This window comes from Gambusia affinis, linkage group LG20 (assembly GCF_019740435.1).
Source record: "Gambusia affinis linkage group LG20, SWU_Gaff_1.0, whole genome shotgun sequence".
NCBI classification, from domain to species: domain Eukaryota; kingdom Metazoa; phylum Chordata; class Actinopteri; order Cyprinodontiformes; family Poeciliidae; genus Gambusia; species Gambusia affinis.
In genome coordinates, this window is record NC_057887.1 from 5097450 (window position 1) to 5121155 (window position 23706).

Consider the following 23706-nt stretch of genomic DNA (forward strand, 5'->3'; position numbering starts at 1 on the left):
GCTGTCGAGCAGCATTTGATTTAACCACATTCCTTTTGTTAGTTCTGCCTCCAAACGTCTGCTCCTCTTCTTCTTCTTTTTTGAACAGTAAAAACAAACCTAATAGTTATGGCCTCCTTGTATAGTTGGTTTAATAAATAATTTCCAGATTTTTCCACTTTTCAATGCAACACATCATGTAAACAAACATGATGTGTTAAAAAAAATCAAGCAATAATCTGGTTGAATAAGTGTTTGCAACCTTTTCAAGCAACTTTTGACTTAATTATAGTCTTCTTCAGCTCAGATATCGGGCATGAAAAGAGTATGAAGCCAATCCACTGCATCATATTTATGCTATTGTACAGTGAGGTAGTCATCAATAAAAGGGAGAACTGTTTTTAATTTTCTCATTGTACCTTTGTGTAAATGGGAACAACACTTAAGATTACAAATAAGCTCTATTACAAGAGACTCCTGGCCAAGAAAGCAGCAACAAAAAAAAGGTTTGACACACAGAACAACTCCAGTATTCATGGGGGTTAAAGTTCTCAACCTCCCACAAATTCCAAAATTTGTAAATGCTTGACATGATTGCATACTTTAAAGGTTCACATAGCAGGTCAACTGTGGAAAAAGTCTTTTCACTTCTTAAGAAGTTAATATTTTACGGTCTTCTTTGTCTCTAGTCTGACAGCCAATCAGTGACGAATAAAATGATTCGCTCCCCTGGATTGGCTACTTTGGAAAGACAAGCATCCAATAGCGTGTCAAGTAGCATGGCGCCTGGGTTTTTCAGCTTCTCAAGCTGCATTTTTTTGGCAAATAGTCAAATTTAGGAGTTACGTTCCAAACTGCGCGTACTAAACCATGAACAGTCAGGGGTCGCCTGTACTGGGAAAAATAAACATATTGTTTAAAAGTAACAAAAGCATACAGTGAAGTAAGTGGCAGGAGTGGAAAAAACAACTGGAAAATATCTGAAAAGACAGAATAGAAACTGGTCAGGAGGTCTGCAAGGTGTGCACCAGTAATAGTTCTCCAAGAAGTACATTTTGTTTTCTGTGCCACATTAATCTGCTAGATGTCTGAACAAAGACACTCACCTTTACAGAAGAAATAAACAGGCCTGGCTTATCATCCAAATGTCACCCAAAGCCTTGTGGGGAAAAGCAGAATTTCAAAAACAATTTTTATTTTATTTTTACTTTACTACAGCTGCACTTTATCTGTACTTTACCATTTGTGTTTGTTCATTTATAAATTTGGTTTGTATGACTGTAAAAAGTTAAGTTGAATTCTGATTTCCATGTACGAGTCAAGAAGTTGAAAGGATTAGTTAGTGGTTTTGATCTCAATAGCTTGGCTGGGAAAGTGGACTGAGTTGTAACATTTTGTCTCTCAGATGATAAAATGCAGACATTCTGAAAAGATTAATACTTAAAAGATAATTATGTTGCATGAAAGTCTGACATCCTAGTACAGCTACATACTGTACCGTATCCTTATGTATTCATTGAATGTCAGTCCTTATTATTACAATCTGTTGGTTTTTACTGTATTTTCTTTTCTTATTGTCTTAAATGTACTCAACATGAAGATGTTTGCACATAGCTGCTTTATAACATTAGTTAAACTTGTATTGGTAGTAATAGAAGATTGTCTAATCTCAATCAATAAAGTGAACACGAGTCAGAAAAACCGCTTCAGCTGCTTCCCCACAGCCATCATTAGCAGTGAGCGATACAGCGATGTGTCCACAGGATGTGCACACACAGCCATTTGTTACGGCCTAATGGTTTGGGAAGTTCAATTGGAGAGAAATGGACTGAGGGTTTTTGGCCTTTGAAAGCATCCTCTGATTGAGGGTGTAACCAGAGGGCCCTCCAGCAAGAGTCCAGATCAGTTGACCTTTCCAGGCCAGATAATTCCTATTTACTGCCGCCTACATGGCCCAGCTTACACAGTTGGAACGCTCTCACCGAGGTCAATTGCTCGTGTTCGAGAATGTGTGTGATGGAGACAAATGGAGGGAGAGAAAACAGAGGAGGGTTAACAGTTTGGACATCAACAATGAATCCGTGTCTTACATTGTTACGGCCAGCGAAGTAAAACAACTAATTAAAACATTTATATCAGCTGCGGTTTCCAAAACGGTTACAACAAGCTTCCATTTTAACACAATTGTAAGCATTCTTGTAGGCAAACAAGTTAAAGAATATCAGCAGTTGTGCAACTCACTGCCACAATTGTCTTTTTCTCAGCAGTGATATATTGATATACATGCTAGTTTATCAACTTGAAACACTTGAACATGTTGATCTTTAATAGCAGAAACGGGGTTAATGTAGTAGTAGTAGTAGATGAAAGTGGAACAATTCTTGCTATTTAGAAGTCAGTGGCTGATGTGTAATGATGAACTGCTTATTGGCATTACATTTCATGAAGGCAGCAGAGGAATCACTGAGTAAATTATTCTCTCTGTTGCTTCTGCATTCACATAATGGAGTCATCTCATTTGGAATGACATGGAAATATTCCATCATTGATTATTAGCCATTAATCATGACGCTCAGAATGGATGTAGCAATTTGTTTGAAGGATGTTTTTTTTTTTTCCCCAGTCTTAGAATTTGTTTTCCTTTGAGTAATTCTCCAAAAAGGCTTGGTGCAAATTAGGTTGTGTTCAAAACGCTATAAGTTATTGTAATGCAGATTACGGATCAGTATCTGTATTTGTATTCATTTGTATTCTATTTGCAAGAGTGTGAGAAATGTACCTGGCTGTACATTTATATTTGATGCAAATTGGGTCGGGCAGAGAGCATCTTTAAAACCCTGTTTATCATTTAAATTGTTTTCTCAAAGTCTTTCTTGTTGTTTGTTTTGAGTCCAGTGTGTGACACCAACTCTTCAGTGCCCAATAGAAAAAGAAGTGATTAAAAGACAATTTAATTTTCATATCATTGAAAAAAATAAAGGTTCTTGAAGGGCATGTCAGTCGGGGTTTTTCTGCAATGTGACTTCTTACTCTATTGAGGTTGGTAGGACACATTAGCTATATAAATTGTCAGAGAGCATTTTCATACTGGATTAACTTTATGCTTACAAACAACACCAATGGCTAGCTTGGTGATCTGGCTGTTCTATCCATGCATGAGATGTCACTAACTGTCTTGTCCCAATTTCTGAGCTCTGGGTTTTTTCCTTCAATAGTTTTATAATCCAATTGGAATCCCAACCAAAGCAAAAAATCAACAAAGTTAATTGGACCTCCCTACATCCGTCTACATGCACTGAAATCCTTAATGTTTCTCGCATAGATGAATGACCCTCGTAGCAAACATGCTGTCTCAAAATACTAATACATTTTCAAAAATCTGCACAGAATTCGTGTTGTAACACCTGGCTACACGTTTCCCTTCAGGATTACTTTTCTTTTTTTCTAAATTTGTGTAGCTGAGTGTCTTTAGTGCTGAATGCTAATGCCTCTCAAAACAAATACATTTTTCAAACAATTGACACCCTAGAGATAGCCAGGGAAGTTGACTTGCACCTCTCACACTGAGCTTCTAAGGCAAATTAATGTCCATATCACAGCAGAGCAAAGCTCAGTTTTGCCTTTTAAAGAAAACTCTTAATTCCACTTCTAAATGGCTTTTCTCAAGGGTTCGGTCAAAACAAGCTTTTCAGCCACATGAGGTTCGTCATTCTGAGTCATGCTGTTCTTGCTCCAAGGTGAAGACGTAGAACGATGAAAGAAATCAGAACATAAAGGGTATAAGTTGAATATTAATGGAAAAGGATTTGAAACCCTCTCTGATTTAACACCTGCAGCTACCTGGTAAACTGCAGCATGAAATTACACATTCAGAGCAGTTTGTCAATGGAGCTTTCAGCAGATAAAGCAAATGAAATACAGAGTGGAGGAAAAATATTGGACTTCTACACAATCTGAATGGTGATGTTGTTTCTCAGAATATAGCATTCCTCACAATAACAGCCACGACTGGTAAAGGTGTGCAAAAAGGCATAAAATTCATCTTTATCACAGCTGTATTAGCTCACAGTAAAAATGAAAAAGGAATCACTTCTACAAAAATGTGTCAGATATTGGCATCTCTAATGGTAAAATAAATCGACGCAACCGTTCTTGTAATTCATCATTTAGTTGTTTCCTGAAATATAGCTGTGATGCTCAGTACAATTTCCCTCATCCACTTTTCAAAATGAGAAAAACAAAATACAACCTTCAAGTAAAGCAGATGATCTTCATGAGTCAGAAAACGACTTATGAAAGATATTCGCCTAAACTCACCCTACAAACAGTCAGAAAAACTAAAACGTTTTAAACATTGGGAACTGAAGCAAGGATTGGTGTCATGAGGGTCCCCAGATCTCTGTAAAGATCATTAAACACTTTTAAAATACCAACCAAGAGTAAATTTGAGGGAAAACAGCCACAACAACCAAGGTTTGTTGAGTGTTCTGGTATAATAAATAAAGGTGCATAATGTATAATTATAAATTAATTTATAATCAAATTAATTTGACTGTTTCTATGAATAAATTGGCAACTATAAGGATGTTGGACCACCAGGCTTTACTTGCCCCCCACCAGGCTAAACATTGTTTGCTTATTTTAAATAAAGTTTTTTTTATTCACCAGTAACGGTGACTGTAAAGAGGAATTAAGCTAGGTTTATAGCTGAAGTGTTGCACTGCTCCATCCTTAAACCTGCCTGTTGACTTTAAACACCATTTCCAAATTATGTCGTCTGCTTGTTCACCTCTGAATTTTTTTAACATTAAATTTTTTTTTATACATAAACAAGGTGGGTCACTGGTGTACTTCTCTAGCAGGTTTGTGTAACTGTGCTGCAGTCATGAGAGGTTAACGTATTTTAAACCTACCAGGCCTCCCAGTAATTGTGGAGGCCAATGCGTATTTGCTAAATGTATGTAAAGCCCATTTTCATGTTCGCTGATTTGAAATGCAGATTTCTCCATGTAATTGTAACTCCTTTGGGACGTTCGCTGTCATCCAGCGGCTTTCTGGATCTGCCAGGCAATCCAATTAGAGCCGAAAGGCGGCTTTTACTAAGAAAGCTCTAATATTTACGTGTGATCCGACTGTATTGAGAAGCAATCCTCAATAGTTTCGTGAAGGCCTCATGGCGATCTTTGGAAACCGGGATCGGATATGTAAATATCCTGGCCATCTTCCCGATAGTCAATCATAATCTGCACAGTAAAAATGCCAGTGTTGAAATCTCAGGTGTAGTGTCAAATAAAGAGTGTGAGTGTTGTTTTCACACCACACAGCTTTAAAATAACACTGCCAGTGTAAATTCCGTAAAATTCGCGTTGTTAAATTCCAGTGTTAATTGGTTGGTGTTGCTTAAGCCCCGCCTTCGCGTAACGGCTGCAGAGTTCGTTCTACTTTCTGTCGTCACGCCAGCAGTCAGTCGATCGGTACGGCTTCATTTCGCCACGAAAGACACAATTCTTTCCTAAAGGTAAGCTAAATATTCATATATGACCATTGTTTCGTTGTAAATGTGCTTTTTAGTTTGAGACTTCAAAGAGTGCACGATATTTAACTAATTTTGCATGGAAAATCCACCAAATTCAAGGTCCCGCCGTTTTGCCTTATCTTGTCGAAAGGTAAATTTGAATTCTGTTATATTTGGTAAGTTCTAGTTGTCGTTTTAAACCATGGATAATACTTGTATATCTGTATTATTTGAAATATTGGCGATGTGTGTATCTAAAAAGCTAACTTTGCAAACGGCTAGCCTCTGAGAGGATATGAGGATGTTTTTTTAAATTCCTTGGCGAAGTTGTTCCTTACTGTTAAGGAAGCAGTTAATTTTCCGTAAAATAAAAAGTTTTTAATCCAACATAAATGTCGAATGTTTTCAACTCTTTATATAATTTATGGACTCATTGTGGGTGTTGTCTGGTTCGTCAACTTTGCAATACACTTTTGAGAGGGGACGCAAAAGAGAGCGAAAAAAAAAATCCCCATGTCCACTAGAGGGCTCCGTAGACTGTACCAGTAGCAAAGCAAAAGTATAAAATGCCACGTTAGGGCTAGCTGATATGGTAGCAGATTCTGACTAGCTAGCTAGCTCAACACTCTAGCTTGGATGAAGTTTATATAGTTGACAGAGCTGATGTGTTCAAAGTGATAGTGGAAGTGATATATCTGAAAATACATAATTATTAACATAATGATCATTCAAATAATTAGTAATTGCTGAGAATGGGTTTTCTGTTCATAACCTCTCCTTAATTGGTGTGAGTTTGTTTAACCCCTATGTGAAACAGGTATATTCTTTTTTGAATTGTGTTTTAGGAGAGTCCCTCCTGTCAATGTCCGCATCACCTGTGCCCTGAATTGTCACCCGCTTTCCCAGTTTGAAAAATAATTGCTCACCAACTGGCTATGTGAGTACCTGAAGATCTTTTTCACAATGTGGATTAACCATGTAACTGTCCTTTTGAATACAATGTAATTGATATTTTGTGGTTTCTGTTCTGGGATAGGAAAATTTCTACGATCCTCAAAGTGGACAGGGCTACCTGGCCTATCGATTGAAAAACGCTCAGCGTAACACTGCAAGTGACTTTAAGAGGAACTCCCTGACTGCTCAAGAACTACAAGGCAGACCTCAACATCTGAACAGCTGTTTGGTGATGGATGCAAAGAAGCAATGTCCATAATGAAGCATGCATCAGACCAGGACGTTGTTAAGGGGAAAATGAAGGCAACATTCAAGCATAGACAGAATATGCTACATGATCTGGACCAGTCATCACTCATCTTGGATCACTTCCCAAGATTCTTGGATACACCAGGCTTGGTGAGAAACTCCCAGATTTGATTAACTGAACTTTTGAATTGAGTTTTTTGATGGTATTTTTTCTTCTGTTAGATTGAGCAGGACTTCATCATGCTCTTTGGAGAAGACATCTTGGGGAAGTTTGTTGCAAGATGGCCAACGTTCTACAAACCAAAGGTCATCACTGTCAGGCCTTGGACAGAGCGTTCACCTGGATGACCTTCTGTCTGCTCAGGAGGAATCAAGTGATTATGGTATGTATTGATAGATAAATATGTTCAACAGTCTTTTCTATGTATATGCATTCTAAGCATGGCTTGTTATGATTTTATCAGAATGGGACAGTGACTTGGCAGCCATTCTCCTGCTGGTTCATCTCTTGCCTCCAACCGTCAAAGGGAAGAAACATGTAAAAGTTAGTGCAGCTGAGGCAGCTGATCGTGTTGTGAAGTTCATGAAGGTATGTTTTTGACATGAATTATTGTGCTTCACTTACTGTAAATTGATCTAATTTTTACAAGACTGTAAAATGTAAAGTCATTATTTCGCGTTATTTGTATTGTAAATCTATAGTTATTTTTGGAGGGGATGGAAGAGATCAGGGTTAATTTTATGACAAAATGGAACAAAAAATTGGTTATGGGAAAATAATGGCACAAAGAATTGTATGAGCCCATTAGAAATTATCTTTTCACTTAAGCTCACAGGAGTTTCCTTGCAAGTCATATCCCCTTTTGTGGCATGTTCACAGCTAAAGGAAGGTGGAAAATGTTCTTAATTTGTTGCTAGTGAGGGACTAAAATCATAATTTCTAAAGTGCTGTCTTTTAATCTTAGGTTGGAACAAGCATGGCAACATTCCTTGGCAAAGTTGGATCTGCACAGCCCTTCCTCCTCTGCGTTGGAGAGAAGAAGAGCAGTTTTCTGAAGTTCTACATCATCCTGGATCAGAAGCCAATTCCTTGTGCGCACAGACTGCAGTGGCTGCCTTCGATGAACTTTTAAGGCACACTTTGTGTTTGCTGTGTCCTACAATGCAACCCTCCTCAACTTCTACACATTCATCCAAACAACAATTTATGGGATTGATGCGGCAACAGCAAAGGAGAGCCTCAGAGTCGAGGAAATCAGAGTGAGAATTAACAACACTTAAATATGCCAACATGTTACATTTGTAAGGTTCAGCACAGAAATTCTTCAACTCTTTTTCAGCGTTTGAAATTTAGTCATGCTTTGTATCCAGGGCACAAATTGCATTTTAAACGTGGGGAACATAGCTGTTCATATGTTTTTTTACACATATTCTGGGTTCAAAAAGCACTAGATTCTGCTATAGATTCTTTTTATGTGGACAATGTTGGAGCAGATAATGCTGAGACTGATGATGTTTGTGCTGATGATGCATTGAGTAGTACTTCTGTTAGTCAACAAGGACTTCCTAAAAAGAGGCAGTTAATGGACATGTGTAGCTCTGTTATTGCCCAAGTTCAAACATCTGGACTTTCTGGAAATCTTGTGCAATCTTTAACTTGTTCAATGGAAGAGGTTGTTAATGATGTTCATATTCAAGCACAGGATGCTGTTCTTGCATATCTTTCATCTGAAGTGAATGAGCAAACCTTAAACAAAGTCAAAGAATGTTTTGAGAACATGGAAAATCTATTCACACACCTTAACACTGTTTTGTATGAGCTGTGCATTGAAGGTCTGTAATACTGAAATGGGTTTAATAAAAGTTTAACTTTCCATTTCTGTGTATTGTTTTGAATATTTTTTTACCACTGGATTTGGTTGATATTGACACCTTGTGGGGTCAATTATTTACCTTTTTAACACGATATTATATTTGAGGTTAACACTACACTAGTGTTACTTTTGACATTATATTTTAACACCAACACCGTTGTAATGTTAATGTGACACTCCATATTGTTGAATATTAACAATATCTGGTGTTAATTTAACAAAAAAATGGGTGTCAAACTTTTAACACTTTGAAAAGTGTTACTTTAACACCAGCTGACTTGGACACATATAGACACTTTGTGGGTGTTAAAATTAACACTGTTGGTGTTAATTCACCACCGCCATTTTTACTGTGTGTTTGTTTGTGAAGAACGGAGAAACAAGGGCCCTGGAAGAGGAGTTGACTCTCCACACAGCTGCCCATTCACTGTGTGAAGTGGGCCTGCTCATTTGATTTTCCACTCTGGAGCCTAATAGACATTGTCGGTGGCAGCTGGCAGTATGCAGCTTTCAGGCATTGTTCCACCAGCCGACAAGCACTCCTGTTGGGAGTAAACTGAAGGCGTTAATTTGAGGCATGCTGAAGCCCTTCAGGGTTTTTCTAACCTTTATTCGGGGACGCTTCACTCAGAGGAGAGCTTTTTGGTTTTGGAAAAGTCTTGTCACACTTGCACATTTTCACACCAGGAAGCTGCCCAATTCAGCTACAGTCTTATCTACTCCATAACAGAGTTACAGATACCATTAGTGTTACTTGTTTTTGGGGGATGGAGCATTGAGAAAGTTAGGTTTTAGGTGCATTCTTCAGGTGATCCATTTGTGAGGACGTTGCTTAATGTTTGTGTTACTTTATCTTTCTGTGCTTTTTGTTTTTTCACAGACAAATCTGAATATGGAGAGGCCTACCAAAGAAGAAGAGGGCCCAATTCAGGCCACTTCGATGGACAAGAAGCAGGAAGTAAAACACCAGAAGGAGCTGGCCAAACAGGCAACAGCTGGCGGCGAATTGTCCTGCTTATCCTTGCCATCACCATCCATAATATCCCAGGTAAGAGGGAGCGACAAGAAGTAAAGGTTTGGAAAGTAGGAACAGCAGAAATACCAGATTAAATTGCTGTACTGTGTTGCATGACAATTTGTGGCAAACCAACTCGATTTGGAAACGAGGTTTTTCCAAATCACATCAGTTTCTAATGACACAATTGTTGGACATTAATTGTCATTTAAAAAAAATTTTCTTCTGTAATTTCTAAATCTTAAATAATGTGCAAATATGTAATGAGTTATACAGCTGGAATACCAAATTCAGTGCTACTGGATACACTATTGTCTGATGTGTGCAAAGCAGCCAATCCAGAAGTGCCATTTATTTTTCCTGGGTGCTGATTGGCTATGCCCCCAATTTTTCGAGATAAAGATATCTGTAGATATTAGCTTAGCTTACGGCTAAGACTGTTTCCACTGTGCGTGTTGATGTATATTACAGTGTATTTGATGTTTGAACTATTAAAACAGGCAATTATAACTAATCTTTACTGTTTCTATAGAAACATTTAAAAGCAAAAAACTAATTCTGCGCTTGGCTAGTGGTTGGCTAATGACTCTGCAGCCAAGCCTCCATTTTGAAACACACCATATGTCGTGCTTCCTCACTTGGTCAGCTCAGTCAGTTGACGTCTTCCTCAGTAGTTGGCCATGCAAGTTGGTCTTCACAATAAAAGTTATCTTCCATGCATCATTGAACGTTATCTTTATCTTATGAAAAACACGGATTGTAGCACATGAAGTCAAAAATAAGCACTATATTTATAGAGGAAGAAAGGGCTTTGGGAACAGATGTGCAGCCATTGTCAAACCTGCTCATTTTTTCCCCAGTTCAAGTGTAAAATGCAGAAGGCCTTTTAACCATAATAGGTTGCGGTTTGCTGATTGATGTATTCTCAGAAGTTGCAGTTCCAGTATTCCATACAGAGCTATCGCAGTGTAACAAAGGCTTGGGTTATTATCCGCCATCTGCTGTACATTTTAGTACCAAACAGAAATACAAAAGACTCTGAACTGAAATATGCTGTGAGATTTACAAGAAAAGAAAAACTTTGACAGTATTTTTATTTTTTTTCTGATATTGGTAGAAAAACAGTTCCAATTGCTTTGGCTGATGAAAGTCTGCTCTCTTGTTTCTGTACGAGGCACAAGCAAGCTGGACTGGAAGCGCTATTGGGATCATACAGGGTTAAATCTAACTAAATGAAACAGGAGCTCGACAGAGAGACCCTGAGGGTTTTCTGAGACGGACTGACAAGGAGGTTGATGGGAGGGCTCAGGGTGCGCTCGAGAAATTAAAGGAGAGAAAACAAAAGTTACAGCTCTGTAAGTTTACCGTTTTCACCAAAGGGAAGTTTTAAGCTGGAGCCACAAGTTCTTTAATTTCTTGACGCCGTCTGCACTGATGCATTGTACCAGAAGCTTCATTAGCGTTACAAAAAGTGTGTAGTTTGTCGTTAGCTTTCTAGGGAAGAAATACCAAAATATTATTGCTTTTATATCCCTTTTATTTAAGCCTCTTCATGTTGTAAGAAGGTTTTCCTGCAAAGTGGTGTCTCATTATTGTTGTGAAGTATTATATCATTTATAATGTTCAATAAGTTATTATTGACTCTGCAGATGAATGTGAGTGATTCAGTCTCATTACCTTGTATTTAGCTTTCAGACTCTTTCTTTAAGTTTGAAATGACGTCGTTTCTTAGTAATTTTCCACTTGTCTTGAAGTAGTTGGTGAGTTAAAGGACTTGTGGTGACGATATTTGTTTTTTTGTCACTTATCTAGCAGCATTTATCTTATTTTCAACAAAAGACAACGTGGACAGAGCTAGATAACTGCAATTGAATTTTCCACATTCCTTAACTCTCTTCACACTGGCATCATCATTCAGTAGAATGAATGACCATGCAAAAAGGAAAATTGTTTTTAGCAATAAAAAAATAAATAAAATCAGTATTGAGCATCAAGACCCCCCACAATGCCAAGAATTAAATGTAACACTTTAACTGTGCCAGTCATTATAGTCTCAACTAAACACAGGAAACTGAGTAAAACAAATTTCTGCCAGTAAAAAATCTGGATGCGTTTGGTCGCGTAGTGCTGATGGAAAATCGTTTTCTCATCCCCTCATCTCAGCTGCTCATCCAACTTTTTCTTCTTTTCTTTCTGACAACTGGTTTCCAGGCTGTTGTTGAAATCAGAACCAGAAGTGTTTTGTGGTATTTTGTCGGCTTTGAGTTCTTGGCTGACAACAGTTCAGATAAAAGCGCAGCCGGATATTAGAGAAGTCTGCGACCTGAAAAGGGCTTTTCAAAAAGAACCAAACGCGGGAATGTAAATCAACGTATATGTAAATCTAACCACGTTAGAAATCCTTTGGTTTTAACTAGACTTCTTGTTACCTAAACATCTCTAGAGCCAACACTACAGTTGTGCATTTATTTCAAGCCCTCATCTTGTAAGTGTGTCTCTTTTTATTTTCTTCTTCTTTCTAGCAGCGCAGACCGAGTTCCTCTTATCTATTCAAGCATCAGCTGTCATAAAGTGTCACAAGTTCTTTTGGTCACCAATTATAAAGTCACAGATTTTGCTGTAAGTGTTAAAATGTTTCTGTGCTTGATGGTGATGATGGAAGTATTGACTGGATCTGAAGTCTTTCCTGCTGCTGGGTCAGCAGGAAACGTAGTGAACCAAGACTTTATGATGCTTCTTTGTATTAATGTCCTGCTTTAAAAAAAAATAAAATAAATAAGATCAAGGACTGTAATCTTTCAAGGGCAGATATAATCTGAATTGAAGTTGGTGCTCTAGCATTAGCTTCTGCTAAATACTATGTTTGTAATTATTGCTTCTCTTTACATTTACTTATGCCAGTGCAACTAACTTTTTAGCTAGCAGTTATTGTTTACTGATTGTTTATTCTGCCACATATTTAAGGTATTCAAGAAAGTGTAAAACAATTGTTTCCCCTTATAGGATTAATTATGCACTGCTTCATCGGGCTGTAAGGGTACTAACACTTCAGTTGGCCCGTTTTTTTTATTTTGTTCCTTTTTGCTTTCCTTGATTAGTGGGAAATTACATTATTTGCACTGATTACTTGATTCAAATTTAAATTCTAGAGCACATGAAGTAGGCATGAGTCTGTGGGCAATTAGCCATTTACTTGAATCAAATCACAAAATGATTGTGGAAGCCTACTTTCTCTCTTTTTTTACTTTTTTGTTTTCGTTGCATCAATTCAATTGATTTCCATTTGTTCCATAAATACCAGGTATATTCTATCTGCATCTTAGGAATGCACTGCCCATTAACCTTCGATTAAAAATCATATTAGAGCGTCATGCTGCTTGTGGAACCCTGATTGCATATCATTACGGCACCTGATACCAAAAAGCATACTCATTAAAGAGTGAAAACGCCGGTCACTCCGTTCATTATGCAAGACGTGTTGCTGTACGAAGAGACTTTTTATGCAGCCATAATGAGGCCTGTTTGCATGAGACCCAAAGGGGGTGCCTGTGTGAGTGCCTGCTGAAAAGATTTTACTTTGCAGGTTGAAGATGACCTGTCTGTGTTCGTCAGTCGGCCCTTTGAAGAGACTTCCTAATTACTGCCACAGTTTCATTGTAGTGAAGGGTTCATGGATTATATTTCACTAAAGCTTAAACAGGATGCATAGAGTAGCATCAATATGAAGGAAAGTGGTAACCTTCAAACAGGCCATCATTAACTGTATTAATTAATAACTAAATACGTTTCTGTAAGAACATGAATGAAATGGCCAAAGGTTTTCTTAGGTAATCTCAAAATATACTCTGCATTTCATGTGGATTAAACCTCTGCAGTTGTTGAAATTGACAGGCAGCGGTGGTTTCTGTTTAATATTTGATCGTTTAACAGGCTTGTCTAAATTTATCCCTAATAATAATGTTGCTAAATTTTGATGAGGTGCAAAATTTTCACTTATTCTTTGGTAGCGTCTGAATTAAGCTGCTCCACCAAAGCAATTATGATGACTTTAACAGCTCCTGCACTCAATTTGTGGGTGTAAACAAACTGCTATTATACATCTGGTCCACTGAGTGTTTTTATCAAAAACTACTTGCAGTTTCTTCAGGACTTAGTGATTTTTTTTTTTTGTTAGTCAATTAAGTCTTACCATTGTCCTGCACCAAGGATTTAAAAGTTAATTTCCAAACCTTTTAAATGTTTGATCACCCAGATAAAAATGCTCTGGAAAAAGGCTCACAAAGAGCAGAACACAATGTATTAGCATTACAATCTCGAAAGTAACAGATACTGAATTGTAGTAAGCATGGGAAGACTACAAAATATAGCGAATATTAATTATATATTTGCTTAAATCTATGTAGGAAAATCCAAATAAAGTAAATGTTACAATAACCAGGGTTTCTCCCAGTGTATTATAAGCCTGGCGGGCCACCAGGCTTTACTTGTGCCCCAGTAAGCATTTCTCTTTTTTTTTTAGTCTTTTTAAAGTGTTTGCATTTCTAAGACTTTGTAGTTGGTGTTCAGGCATTACTTTTCCAACCTTTTAATAACACATAATTATCAAGTGATATTTTCAACTTTAAACATTTTTTAACCCAAAAACACAGCGGGCCACTGGATGAATGACTGCTGAGCGCACAACCACCAGGCTGAGCAAGAAACCTTGAGTAACAGTACTATAACATAATATGTTACAGTAGTGTTGTTTTTTATTTTATATAAGGAGGAGTGGGAATAATTATTGCTTCTCTTTTCTGTTTTTTTATTGTAAGCACAATTAAAAAACAGAAAATCATAGTATTTAGTGCTTTTAAAAAAATTATGTAATGCGTTTCCTTAAAATATGTTTGAGCTGCAGCTGAAGCTTTTGTTTGTCTTTTTAATGAAATGTCGAGGTTTTTCTTGTATTCCCATCTACCAAGGTGTTGACAATCAGTGATGCGGACAGAAAAATATTCTTATATGACGTAAAAGATGACATTTCAGCCCAAACCTTTGGTGGTGTAGGTAAAAACCATCAAGTATGACATTGATTTTTTTAATAAATCATAATACATATACTATACTATACATACTATATTCTACCCATGTACCCTGTTTGGATTCTGTTGTTTGTTCAGGCGCCACAACCTGAAAAATAAGTTTAAACTCTGTTAAACCATTGGTTCAGTCATGAACCCTGGAAGGTGACCGACCCCTACAGGTCTAAACCTAGAATTGGCCTTAAGATTCAGGACGGCTTCTTAACACAAGAAGACGGGTTCTGAGATAACAGACATTACCGGCAACATTGATATTGATTGACTCGAATGATCTAATATTCAGCCTACACTGCGGTGATCTGTCATTTTCAGTGTGCAGTTTGAAATGAAGGCCAGAGGCAAGATTATCACAGTTGTAGCCAGCGTCTAAATAACTCGACAACATCGATTGAACTGACTGATGAGTCCAGTAATGGTGTATATCTGTCTGTGAAAGACTTCTTTCCACTGACACACTCGGTCAGGAATTTCAACTGCTGCATACTGTGCATTAGCCATCAGTGTCAAAGACTTAATTATCAAAGAAGACTTTGTTTTCCAGCTTTTCTGTAGCTTAATGTTACAAAAACAAACACCATGTTGAAAGGAAAATAGTAAAAAGTCATTGCTTTCTGTGACTTGAGGCAATTGAGGCTACCAGAAATAACCTGCTAATATACCCTTGCTAGCTTGCTGGATTTTTAGCATCTAATTTATTTTGATAATTTATTGTCTGTTGGCTAGATGGCGTTTGTTTTCACCACTGGCTAATGTCTGTTGCCAACCCGTACAATGCTGCCTGTGTTCTGTTCAAAAAGGCTTGGCACTATAGGGGTTAAGAGGCTGTAGAGAGCCTCATGCAGTGTGAGGCTGTGCTTATTTATAATATGGGACTTTCTTCTGTCCATTGCTGTCGTGATAAAGGTCTTAAATTTCATTCATAATGTTCTGAAAAAGTCATAAATTTGGTTGATTTGGTGAAACATGCAGATACCCTGGTTTATGCCTCTCCTGTCCATTTTGGCGAGGAAGTTCAATGTCCCATGAGTTTCCTTCACTGAAATTTGAAATAAAAAAAATAAATAAATAGGTCGCACTGCTTCAACAGATATAGCTATCTGTGGAAGTCACATAAAGCCTTCAGCCTGCCGAGGTGAGTAAATCTTTATCCATACTGCCTGCATAGACAACATGAGATTAAGGTTATTAGGTTATTGCTAAGACATTTGGTTCACACTTGTATTAACGTCATAGTAATAATGTAAATCTGCAGCCTGTGTGTGCATCTCAGAACTGCCAATCTTATGCAAAAGACTTAAAAATTTCCAAAAAATATGTTTCAGCCTGGCTTAACTTGATGTTGAGCAACTTTGTAAGCCATTGAAATGCAGGATAGATACTTAATGTGGTAGAGCTATTAGTCTCTGTCATAGAAATCTAAAATCCAAGCAAAAGCTATTTAGATTATTATATTTTCCATTTAACCATTAACATATCTTATAAATGTTAGTGCCATTACCGTTAAAATTGATTTTGTGTTTAGTTAGTGATATTAAGTGTCTTTTAGAAGCAGATAGTGTTCTTTTATGCTAACAGTGTGTAATTTTGCATCCCAAATTTTCAGCGTTGGGTAGCTCTCAGGCTTCTTTGAAGTGCTCCTTCCTCTAAGTAATCATATAATTTAACATCATCCACAAGCAGAGGTCCGTACCCTGTAATAAACCCATTTGCTGTTTCAAGGTGATGAAAGCTTACATCTACTTTACGCCTAAAGCTACAGTCGGCATTAAAACTGATGTGGAGGAGTAATTTGAGTTATTTTGTGCTGAAGTACAAACTGACCATTTAGCGAGTGCATCTTACCAGGGCACGATGAGTGCTCTTATTAGTTTAACACCCATCTGTCTGTGGCTCAATAGGAGTCGTCGCCCTGGAGGCACAAGCCTGCTATTGAACACCACAAAAAGCAGCTGCATAATAACAGGATCTGATCTTCAAAGTGGATGTGAACACTGTTAGTGCGCTACAGAAACAGAACCCAACATTCATGGCCACCCTTAGGCTTGTTCCCAATTAGGGTGATGGACAAATCAAGGTCATGGCAACCAGTATTGACAGCTGTATTGACCAAAATAAGGCAAATGGAACATATTTTCACTGAAGGGCCTTACTAGCTGAAAGATCACTTTTGGAGTCAAATAATTGTTTGGGTTTTCAAATGTTTTGACTTTGACCAAAGCTTTTTTGGGCCAAGAGGGTCCCTTCTTAGCTTATGCCATGTTTAAGCACTTGATACATTCATTATTTTAGATTTTTTTTAGCTTCTCTGTGCCATCACCATAAAAGATTTGTTATAAGAACTTATAGACCAGTGAAATTTGGTAAAGATCTTTGAAGGACAACTGTGAGGCAACTGGCAAAGACTTTTGGGTGCATATCTAAATAGCTGAGTGTCCCTTTAAAGAGTTGTACACGAGGACAGCTGATCTGATCTACCACCCTCATGCCAAGCTCTGAAAAAAGACCCAAATCATCTCTGATAATCTTACGACGTTCTGTTAAAGTGCAGGGCTACTCCAGCATGGACAGTACTGGAACATTTTGGTCACTGAAGCCAGTTTTGAATTGGACTACAATGGTGCCAGCAGAAGAAGAGCTAGTGGGTGTACAACAGAACTTCAAGCAATGTGGGGATTTATAGTTGCACACAGATGAGCTAAATTTCTAGAAAAATGTTAAGATGAGGCATGGCAACGATCACACAATTTGGTGTGATTGGAGAAGTCGAGATGAAGGCTTTCAAATTAAAGACAATATTTGTTAAGAATGGTGGTAGTACCATGACGGTTGTAACATGATGATACAAAAACAAGTCCTGGTAATGGTACATCATCCATAGAAAATCTTACTTTTAGTCAGTTTTAGGCAATGGAGATGAGAACTATAAAGAAAAAGATGAAAATCACAGAGCTGAACAGAAGACAAGAGCAGAGAGAGGAGGTAGAGATGCTTGGCTCGGTGGAGAAAGGAGTGTGTCAGCAGGTGAGGAGTGGAGATTAAAAGAATGTGGAATAGAGTTGGGTGACTGCTGTGACAATGGTCTGTCAGTGGCAGTACCAAAAGACGCTTCAAAGAGCATAGAACATGGAGAACGAAATGGGTAGGATTGACTGCTGCTCACATCTAGAAACACAAACTTACTCGTAAAAACTTACTCCCCAGTAAAGTGAATGCGTGTCCAGCATTATCCATTTTATAAACTTTCCCTGATCATTTTTTGGTTAGAGCAAGGTTGATGATGGTTGTGAAACTGATTTTCTCTGATTAAATTGGGTTGAATCATGTCACAGTAACACATGATTATGCTTGGAGCTAAACGATTCTGTTGTAGCTCTTTTAATTAGGCCACAAGTTTCAGGTTTTTCTTAATAAAAAATTCTGAAAACTTGTACTATCCTCTGTGTTTGAAGGAAAATGTTGAGCTTTGCCATAACTAATGTGTCCAGAAATCTGACTCTTGAGCTAAATAAAGAAATGGTTCAACCATTCTTGTCTGTTGTTAATAACTCCCAGACATTTCATTAAAGTTATGATAATGGAATGAATCTCTTAGTTTCTTTTTGTTTTTTTAAGGGGGGTAAAATGTATTTTCCAGGCACACAGTGCCATTTTATAGCACAATCAAGTTGTTATAAAAATACATCAAACATGACTTCAAAAGAACTGTGACTTTGAGCGTGGCTGTTGCACAGGGGTAAAGCGCAACCCCTGTGTCACTGCAGGGATAGTCGTCAACGCAGCTGCCGTGGGTTCTAGTCCCGCCCGACGACCTTTGCCACATGCCTTCCCCTTCTTTCATAACCCACCTTCCTGTCCAACAGCTGTAGAATAAAGGCCACTAGAGCCAACCAAACCTTTATATAAAAATAAAGGGACTTCTCAGTTTGAAGCCTTGAAATTGACTTCTGTCTCTTTAAGAAGCTCCTGCTGTTTCTCACACTTCACCACGTCATCACAATACTGGTTCTCAAGATGCCATTTACAACCATTCTGAGTAGCATTGGACTAAGGAGTAGTTCGTATGATAAACCCAGCAGACTTGCATTTCCACCAGTGTTTGCTAATTGCTGCTGCCACTAGTCTGAGTGGGGAAGGCACAGGCAGTCTGTGAAGCGGATGCTCGGCTGGGGGGTGAATCTTCATGGTGGACCTTTGGATAAATAGGCGGTGCTTTGTGAGACCAAGCATTTAGACACCCCCATATGGTTGCCGTGGGAGATTTAAGGATTTCGCAAACATGCTCGAAAGAATCAAAGCAGCATTCTAGATCTGTTTTTGATGAGAGAATAATATAACATGACAAAAAAAAAAGCTCAAACCTTTTCAAGTTGGAGAAAAATCAAAGAACTAATTAATCTGTTAAGGAATTTGGTAACGTACCCAACAGGATGTTGAAGCCAATCCACAGGCCTAACTGTTGCAGCTTGTGTTACGTTCAGGCTCAGTAAAACACTGTGTACGCAATAGTTTCTATTGACTCAATAGTATCGCATCAATCTAAGATTGAAAATGGATAGTTGAGGTAATCCAAAGAGCTTCAATGGTTGTTTATCCGGCTGTCTGCCTTCAGTGAATCGGACGGAAGTTGATTAGAAGCAGAAAGCACCGTTGTCAGAGGTGATCACAGATGTTGCATTATGATGAAGTGTCTCCTCAGCCCTCCAGACCTACAGCTGTCTCATCTCTCTTTCTTTCCTTCCATCCTTTCTGTTACATCTTCCTTTTTTTCATTTTTCCTTATAGTCTCTCATTTTCGTATCAGTGAAACCAGACTATTCATAAAAAAAAGGATTCATTGAAGGTAATGAGCAATAGAAGAACATACAATAGTCTTAATCAGACAGGTCATTCTGACAAGAAAACAACTACCAGACATTGAGAAAAATGCATTTAATTTCTCACTTCTAAGATTGTAAATGTTAAGACAAAATAAAAATAATTTAATCTTTAGGCTAAAAAAACCAAGCACACCATTGATGCACTTGGGTGATAAAGTATCTGGGGTGACTGGATCAGTGGGTAGAGTGGTCGTCTTGAAATGGAAGGTCGTCGATTCGATTTCATCTTCCTCCTGTCGCATGTCAATGTGCCCTTGGGCAAGGCACTTAACCCCACGTTCCTACCGATCTGTGTATTGTCATACAAATGTGTGTTTTAGAGTTTGGGTGAATGTGGCTGTAGCGTAAAGCGCTTTCAGTGATCACTGTGACAGAAAATGCACTGTGTACGTTCAGCTCATTTACCATCACCATTTTTCCCACTAGTGCTTGATTAACTTATCAGCAAGAATCATGTAGCTTAGAAAAGGAAACAACACATCAGGAGTTTAGGCAAGACAGGTGTGTTTACAAAAATAGCAGGAGGGAAAGGCATCAGCAATGAAGTTTGAACAATAGATGCTGCCAATCAAGCTGGAGAAGACTATGGTCTGCTTAGAGAGGATATTCTCTCTCCTTAGAAGTTCTTTAAATAAGCTTTAATTAGTCGGTCTTCTTCTGTTAGAATACAGCTTTGACCACACAGAGTGTCTAACACTACCTGCAGTATGTTGGTGAGTGATATCAGCTCCCGAATGCATACGCCAAGCAGAGCGGAGAGCGTTCCAAAAGCAGGAAGCGGACTGTAGCGCAGGGCATTCTGGGTAAATACAACCAAAAACAATCGTGTGAGTATAACACTAGCGGGAGAAGTAGCTTGTGGTTCTTTGCCAAAGACAAAAGAGATATCTTAAAACTTAAAACTGTTAAAATCTGATGCCACTCCATTTTTATTTACATATTGTGAAGAAGGAAGTTGCGGTCAGGTCTTCTTCTGAGGTTTTTGTGTCGTTTGGTGGTTCCTGTTGCCATGCCACCACAGGCGAGGAGGTGAACAGGTATTTCGATTAGTTTGGATCGTTTGACAGTGCAATGTGAAAGTGAACCTCAACAGCTGAAAATGTAACAAGGGTTGCAATTTTGGTCAATTGAACAGAGTCTATCAGACTATGAGGTGTGAAAACGCCTAAAGATTTAGGAATTGAGTTTTTTTTTTTTTTTTATGTTTTTTTTTTTTTTTTTTTCCCCCACCAGGGGGTCCTTTTTGTGGGCTCTAGTGTCCCTTTTATCATAGTAGGCTGACAGGAAAGGGGGAAGGAGAAGGGGGAAGACATGCGGCAAATGTCGTCGGGTCCGGGAATCGAACCCGCGACGGCTGCGTCGAGGGCTGAAGGCCTCCAAACGTGGGGCGCGCTAACCTCTACACCACCAGAGCACGCCCCAGGAATTGAGTTTTTATATAAATATTAATGAATGGACCTGATTGCTCTGTAGCATCACTGGCAGAAGCAGCCAGAGTTTGACTGGGTAACTGGTTCCACTGGTATTGTGTTGTGATAGACAGTTCGTCCAATCACCTGAAAAGAACCTCTGAAAAGTGTCAGTCCTTTCCAAATGAAAGACTTTCAGGATGTTTCTGAATGACCTGTGGTTACCCCTTCCATAGCAACATCAGGTGAGTTCAGAGGCTCTGTTCCAGACATCAGCCCACTGGGAGACCTTGCTGTGTTTATAATGAAAATCTGCAATGCCCACTGACTTAATCATCCACTGTAGCCATCTGTTTTTGTATTTTAAATATTACTTCAGTGCCTTTGTACCTAATAATTATCACAGAAATATACCTGTTTGTATGTCATAAATAGATACCAGCAAGACGGACAGCAAGGCATGCCTTAATCCGCTGTGATGGACAGCATTATTTAGCAGATTAGGAGGTCTCCAGGGCATCCCGGTGTTCGTGTCCACTGGGAGGAGTGTCCAGCACAGACTCAGAACTTGCTAGAGGTACAATATGTTCCTTGTGTCCTCAGAGCACCTTGGGATCTCCCAGGTAGAGCTGGAGAGATTCACAGGGGAGAAAGATTTCCATAGTTTTCACATGCTAAACAGATTTATTCTGTGTAAATAAATAGTTTTGTTCACTATTCAATCTAATCTAAGGCAGTGCATTAAGATAAAATGTCTATTTTCATGTGCGACCCTTCTACAGTTTGTGCCCATGCCTGCCTCCCCTAAGAGAAATAATCTAGCCACACCCCTGAGTATGGTTGGTCTCACAAGTACTCACCACTTCTCACGATCCCACTCTTGTGCGCTGTGGTGCATCTACTCCTACTGTAACTGCAGAGAGGAGTTTGCTGCTCCGGGCACAGCTTACAGGACTAATTAAACACCATCGAGGGTGCAGCTGCAGCTCTCAGCACCACATGTGGTTGAATAGTCCATGTTTTTCATTTTCTATTCATTTGGTGCAAGAGCTGGAAAAAAGAAACACATCAGAGGTGCTGCAAATGAAGAGACAAACTGCTGGAAAGTTGTTGTTTTTTTAAGCCACATAAATGTGTAAGAACTAGATGTTTTATTAAAGCCAGAGCAAATCCGCCCATATCGATCAAAATTTCATTCAACCTCCATACCCACTCAATCCTCGCAGGAAAGATGCAGGGCTGTATAAAGACGACTGTGGACCTACAATCCCCCCACTTTCGCGTCAGCGTCGTGACCCTCGTGTTACATAAGGCTCTCAGCGGCTGACCAGCCCACACCTGTCCTCAAGCCCAGACAACCTGTAATCAGTGTGGAGAGGTGCCGTGACAGCGGGAAATGCAAAACAGCCAGTAGATCTGTCTTCACGGGTCACGCAAACACATTCCCGAGCTTCTTGAGCACACTGACGCGCTCGCAGATGCATCGCTCGCTGTGACCTTTTCGCTTTCGGTTTGAATGAAGAGCGCTCGAAGCCTGTGTGACAAGCATAACGAATGTGATAACCAGGGCGACAGCGAAGGGACGCTGCACAGGCTGGTCAGAACACAGAAGAGACGGAAGAGAAGGAGCGGCCGTGTTACGGCGGTCACAACTGTAGAAATCCTTCATAAGAACAGCTTTAATCTCCTAAGTCAGGAATAATTAAAGTGTGGGAGCTGGTGGTGAATGAACAAGCAAAACTGGATAAACTAGACTTGATTTCAATTGCAAAAACATATTGAGGAAATAAATTAACAAATGGACATTGTATGGACAAAATTAGATCAGCGACACAAACCATCACACCACAAGTCCCTCAAAAGGCTCAGTCATGCTCCACTAACTATGGAATAGTTCTAAAGTTTTTCTCTTTGTTTTTATTTTACCCTGAGTTTTTAGCAAAAACGACATAAAAAAAATGTATCGAGGAAATAAAAAGAAAGGGGGAAAAATCATTAGTCCCACTGATTCACCACTCCTAGCAAAGATTAAGGGGAGAAAAAAAGCAAAACATTGACCTCCAAATAGTATCGGCAAAAAGTGCAGTTAGCAATCAGCTAAAGTTTATTAATTACATCCATACATTCTTAGACTAAATTAATAATTAAGTTTTATATTAATCCCAAGTTAGCTTTTACAATCTTTCAGCAATTACAGTATGTGTTGCGCAAAAAATTTTTAAGTCAGTCATTAAAAACATGTTTAATATTCTGTAAGCAACCAATTTATTTGAATTATTAAAGACCCTTAAAGCATTAATCAAAAACCATCAGAAGTCCTATTTCTGGATCTCAAATAGTTTTATCCACATTACTAGCCCCCATGAGGCTTTGCGTGATTTATGGGCGGGACTTCCGCCGCTAACCGGAACAGCCATTTGTTCACATGTTAGCAACTCGCTAACCGGCTTTCGTCAGAGCTTTTAGGCTATAAAAGAGGAACAAGGTGGATTCACCTCCTCACCTGAACATGGGGTTATCCATCCTCCTCCTCCTGTGGGTCACACAGGTGTGCTTTGCTTTCCTTTCATTATTTAGTATAATAATTTTTAAAAAGCGGAATAAATTCGTTGCTTTTATGGACCACAGGAATTATGCATGACGACCTGTATATGTGTAGTTTAGGCACATGATTCGCGTTAGCAGACGTTCTCGGTTTTTGATACAAACGGTATGATGAAGTGGCTGTATCTATACTAAAATAATATATT

General features: G+C 38.7%; 1 protein-coding gene and 1 long non-coding RNA gene across 4 annotated transcripts in view; both read left to right on the top strand.

Moving 5' to 3' along the window:
- LOC122823660 (zinc transporter ZIP11-like) overlaps positions 1 to 23706 on the top strand; it is a 160215-nt gene that overhangs the window by 106409 nt on the left and 30100 nt on the right. For all 3 annotated transcript variants that reach the window (XM_044103515.1, XM_044103514.1, XM_044103516.1), the window contains one exon: positions 9452 to 9619. In XM_044103515.1, the coding sequence (XP_043959450.1) occupies positions 9452 to 9619 (168 nt within the window). The remainder of the gene's footprint in view (positions 1 to 9451; positions 9620 to 23706) is intronic.
- On the top strand, positions 5236 to 8889 carry LOC122823664. The gene is made up of 6 exons (XR_006369376.1): positions 5236 to 5497; positions 6340 to 6431; positions 6531 to 6847; positions 6920 to 7080; positions 7162 to 7286; positions 7663 to 8889. It is a non-coding gene; the product is annotated as an uncharacterized LOC122823664 (long non-coding RNA).